Raw genomic sequence first — 4,733 nt, forward strand, 5'->3', positions numbered from 1 at the left:
TGATCCTCTTCTTCTGGTGGAATTCCATACATGGTAAAATTCTCATCATCAGAATCTGTTCCGTCAGAATCATCACAATAATCAAATCTACTATCATCTTCATCGATCTCTTCTTCATTTGTGTCGATGGCCATATCAAGATACTCTTCTCCAACCTGATCATTTTCATCTCTTCCTCGTTTCTTACCTTTGTGATTCAAATTAGTCTGTATTTTCTTCTTCACTTCAACACAAAGTCGACCTGTAACCGTTTCCAATTGTCCCAGAAAAGTGTGCAACTGACGAGAATTATCGATAATAACTGGTGGTGTATCACTGGGTAAATCCTGCAATAACCTCTTCGAGATCTTGTAACTCAAGACAACATCAAATACCTTGTTATCCAGCCTGTAATCCTCATATACCATTTCAATGCAATCATCAAATTTGCTTTGATCGTTACATTGAAGAATTCGTGAACGCCTTTCATTATCAACAACAAACAACCATTTGTTGTTGTCAAAGATCCAATTACCACAAACGAGAATCACATGCTTCATATTCTCTTGGTTGTGTAACAATCACTCTAAAACGTGAAGGAAGATATAGGAAAAAAAAAACCACCTTCAAAGGAAAATAATAGAGAAGTCGATTATGAACCCCAAAAGGAAAGAAAGCATGATTAAATCCACATTGGAGAGGAGGAAGAAGGAATTTATGGAAAAAATAAGATGAACCCAAAAGAGAAAAAAAATTTCAGTCGATATAGGGGGAGGGGAGGGGAGGCACGATACAAAAGAGAAAAAAATAAGGTAAACCCTAGATTCTCGCCATATATGGCAACTACTACAAAAGTCTGTCGCTTAACTTTAAAAAAATCTGTCACAAAAGGCACTAATAAATCTGTCATTACCCCGAAAAAAAATCTGCTGTCACTATATCAACATAAAACAAATTTGTTATCATTGTATTCATATATAATAAATCTGTTATCAAGCAGCAGATTTTTTAGTAGGAAAAAACAACTGTCATAACATAAGAAAATCTGCCATAACGTATATTGTGCATGTGGGTCAATATAGCAATTTTAAAAAGACTTTCGAAAATCTGTTATCAAACAACAGATTTTTCCATCAATCCAAAAACCAGTCATAACTTACAAAAAATCTGTCACCATTATATGTCAAACTAGCAATTAATTTTACGTTTATAAATCTGTCGCAATGTGACAGATTTTTTAAGTGAAAAATAAAACTGTTACAACAATCATAAAAAATCTGCCACAAAATTCCAAGAAAATTGACTAAAACAATGAAAATCTGTCATGACTTTATAAATAAGTCTGTCGCGTTAAGAAAATCTGTTGTTCACAAAAAAACTGTCGTTACACACTTCAAATAAATCTGCCATAGAAAAAAAATCTGCCGTCAAACACTGCAAATTAATTTGCCATCTAAAATAAGTCTGCCAAAGAAAAACTGCCATCGACAATAAATCTGCCACTTACAAATTAATCTGCCATTACTTGTATGGCAGACTTTTATAAAAAAAAAAAAAAACGAAATTGCAGAAATTTTTAACCAAAGGTAATATTGACTTTTTTTTTTCCTAACAAAGCAAAAAAAAGTATTTTCGGTATAAAACTAACCCAATTGACCCTTAAATTTTAGGAGTTAATCTAGCAATTAACTGCTCAATTTGGGTCAAACTAGTGATTTTCCCTTTACAATATAATGAAATATTTGAGGTGTTAAAAAAAAAAAATCATAAAATATTGTTTATAATATCGATCAACATCAGTTACATCCCCTCTTAATTTTTAATTCGTAGTCGAATTAAAAATTACCAGTGATCATATAATACAAGTCTTATAGATAGTCATAATTATTTGGTAGAGGCCCACAGAAAACGTTTCAAAAACGGCCAACATGCTTTGACGATCGGAGTCAGAAAACAGATTCCAGCCCCTGCGCAGCACAACAAGTCACAAACAAGGTCACAAAGGATGCATGTGCAACTAAACCCTATCACCATCCTCAGGTAATACTTCTGAAACCATCCATTGAAGTTAATAGATGGGAAGAAAAATTCGCTTGCATCCAGAAGCATTATCATAATCATGTGAAACCTCAAGTAAAGAGGCAGATGGCAGTCATGGAGTATCCATATGAACCCTAAGCAGCAATACACGACGAATAATCTGTTTTCCATTCTTTTTGCGGCTCCTGAGGTCGAGTTTTCGCTTGTAGATGCTCTGACAATACTCAGATGCTTTGTTAGTCTTCGGTCACGAGAAAATATATGGTTGAATGATGATGATGATGATGCAAAGTCCACATGTGAATTTGCTGCAGTTTTGGAAATTAGTTTTAGTTGTTGAAAGAGTCATTACAAGACAAGCTTCCAATATTGATAACAACCTATAATACCTGGAAGAGGAACAGTTGATTTTGGGAATGCGTCAAAGTTGGAGAAAGACACTCTTGTTGGCTTCAATTGTTTCTTTAGATATGGACTCTGATCCCTGAAAATACATATAAACATACAAAACACATCCAATCTATGTGAACCCCATGATAATAAACTAATCCTCTATTGTTAATATTTTTTCAAAAAAAGCCAAAAAAATATTATTTTAGAGCAAAGCGAACATATATAGAACTACCTCGTTTTGAAGAAGTTTAATCAGAAAAAAAGGGCAAGCAAAAGGTATATATGAATTTAAAGAACGAAGGAACAAAGAGAAGTACCTTGGAAGGAAGGACGTAAAAGAGACACGGTCCGTGGCCATCGCCAAACACTGCATAGTTTCGTCTCCGGCAAGAGATTTCGGTCGAGGCTTTAGTTAGGGTTCCGCAACTTTGACGAGTTAGCAGCCGTCTTATTTTTACTAACACCGTTTTGTTATTGAAAACTTTTATAGGGTTTCTAAATTTTATGGTTATTTTTTTTCCTTTTATTTTAGCGTTAATAAATAATAAACATACCTGCGTCAAAAATATAAACACTAATTATTTAATTAGAAAATAATGAAAAAATATTTGGTTAATTACTTAAAGATTCAGTATGAAAATTACTTTTAAAGTTCATAATCATAAAATATTGTTATAGAGAGAATAGAAGGATGGTGAAAGAAATACTTATCCCCAGCTGGAAAAGAAGTTCTCATTGAATCAATAGCTATGGCTCTCCCGGTCTATTCCATGGATTGTTTCCTTGTCCCAATCTCAATATACGACGAGATAAATAGTGTCATTTCAACTTTCTGGTGGGGTCAAGAGAATGGGAAACGCTCAATACATTGGGTGGCATGGGATAGAATGTCTCTACCAAAAAAGGAAAGTGGTTTAGGTTTCAGAGATTTACATAATTTTAACTGAGCCCTACTTGCAAAGCAAGCCTGGAGAATCCTCAAAAACCCAAACAGTCTACTAGCCAGACTATATCAAGGCATGTATCATCCTCATACATCATACGTACATGCAACTAATGGAAGCAATTGTTTCTATAGTTGGAGATCTATCCAAGCCGGAAAAGAAGTATTACAACAAGGACTCATAGTCCGGTTAGGACTATCTGTAACAAACGCAAACAAGGATGCAACCTTGCTTACATCTAATGCTCATTGGTTTCACTCCCATATCGCTGTTCCAAAGACCATAGGCATTCATCTTTCTCAAGTATCTCAAGCAAATCCTGCCGAAGGAGTGATGGTGCCTCAGTCTCGTTCGTTTTATCTTCCTACTACTATAGATTACAGAAACGGTGTGGAAACCGTGGAACAGAAGTCCACGAATCAGTCTCCCTCCTTCGAAAGCTTTGAAGCCTAAAACGCCAAGAAAGAAACGCTCTGCATCCTACAAGTCAAAGAAAACTTTGAGCATACCAGAAACAAAGCGCGAGAAGAAGAATCTGGACATCAACATTGACATTTCAAGCTTCGATACTTCCGGGGTTCCTCCTCCTGTGTGTTCATGTACAGGGGTTTCAAGGGTTTGCTACAAATGGGGCATGGGAGGTTGGCAATCCTCATGCTGTACCATCAGCATATCGACATATCCACTACCCATGAGCACCACAAGACCCGGAGCTCGTCTTGCTGGAAGAAAAATGAGCAATGGTGCTTATGTCAAGCTCCTTGCAAGGCTTGCTGGCGAAGGGTATAGCCTCTCTCACCCTGTTGATCTCAAGAACCATTGGGCCAGACACGGAACTAACAAGTTTGTGACCTTCAAGTAGTCGTTTCATTAGTTGGGTTCGGTTTTAGATTAGCTTTTGTGGTCTCTTTGTAAGTTATCTTTACAGTCTCAGCCTTTTAGTATATATGTTTCATAGTGGCTTTGAGATCATAAAGGAGATTAAGTGTCTATGATCAATAGGACAACACTTATTTTCCTTTAGGTGGAGTGTTTCTTGGTACTGCAAAGAATGTTTTGGTTGAATTTGAACATGATTTCTGCTCATTCCTCCTTGCAAATACACTAACGGCTCTTTTCGCCACAGAGGCAAAGATGCTTCGTCAATGCACTTGGTCAAAACATATATATGACACTAGAGGCGTAATCTCTCTACTTTCTTACCCCAAAATGTTGAATCATTAACGTAACAGAACACATTATCGACTACGAACAACACAGGACAACATAACAGAGTTTTATCACAGACAATGGTCAATGGCCGATGAATTAGTTGAATTGAATTCCTCGTATATGTGATCTGGTTGAAACGACTACTAGAAGCGATTGAGAGAATTC

General features: G+C 36.1%; 1 protein-coding gene and 1 pseudogene across 1 annotated transcript in view; one reads left to right on the plus strand and one right to left on the minus strand.

The window, feature by feature from the left end:
• Positions 1-539, minus strand: part of LOC104784195 — a 4,190-nt gene extending 3,651 nt beyond the window's left edge. Inside the window, exon 1 of the mRNA XM_019244207.1 lies at positions 188-539. Within this exon, the coding sequence (XP_019099752.1) occupies positions 188-539 (352 nt within the window). The remainder of the gene's footprint in view (positions 1-187) is intronic.
• LOC104784197 lies at positions 3,432-4,407 on the plus strand (annotated as a pseudogene).

This window comes from Camelina sativa, chromosome 4 (assembly GCF_000633955.1).
Source record: "Camelina sativa cultivar DH55 chromosome 4, Cs, whole genome shotgun sequence".
Lineage (NCBI taxonomy): Eukaryota > Viridiplantae > Streptophyta > Magnoliopsida > Brassicales > Brassicaceae > Camelina > Camelina sativa.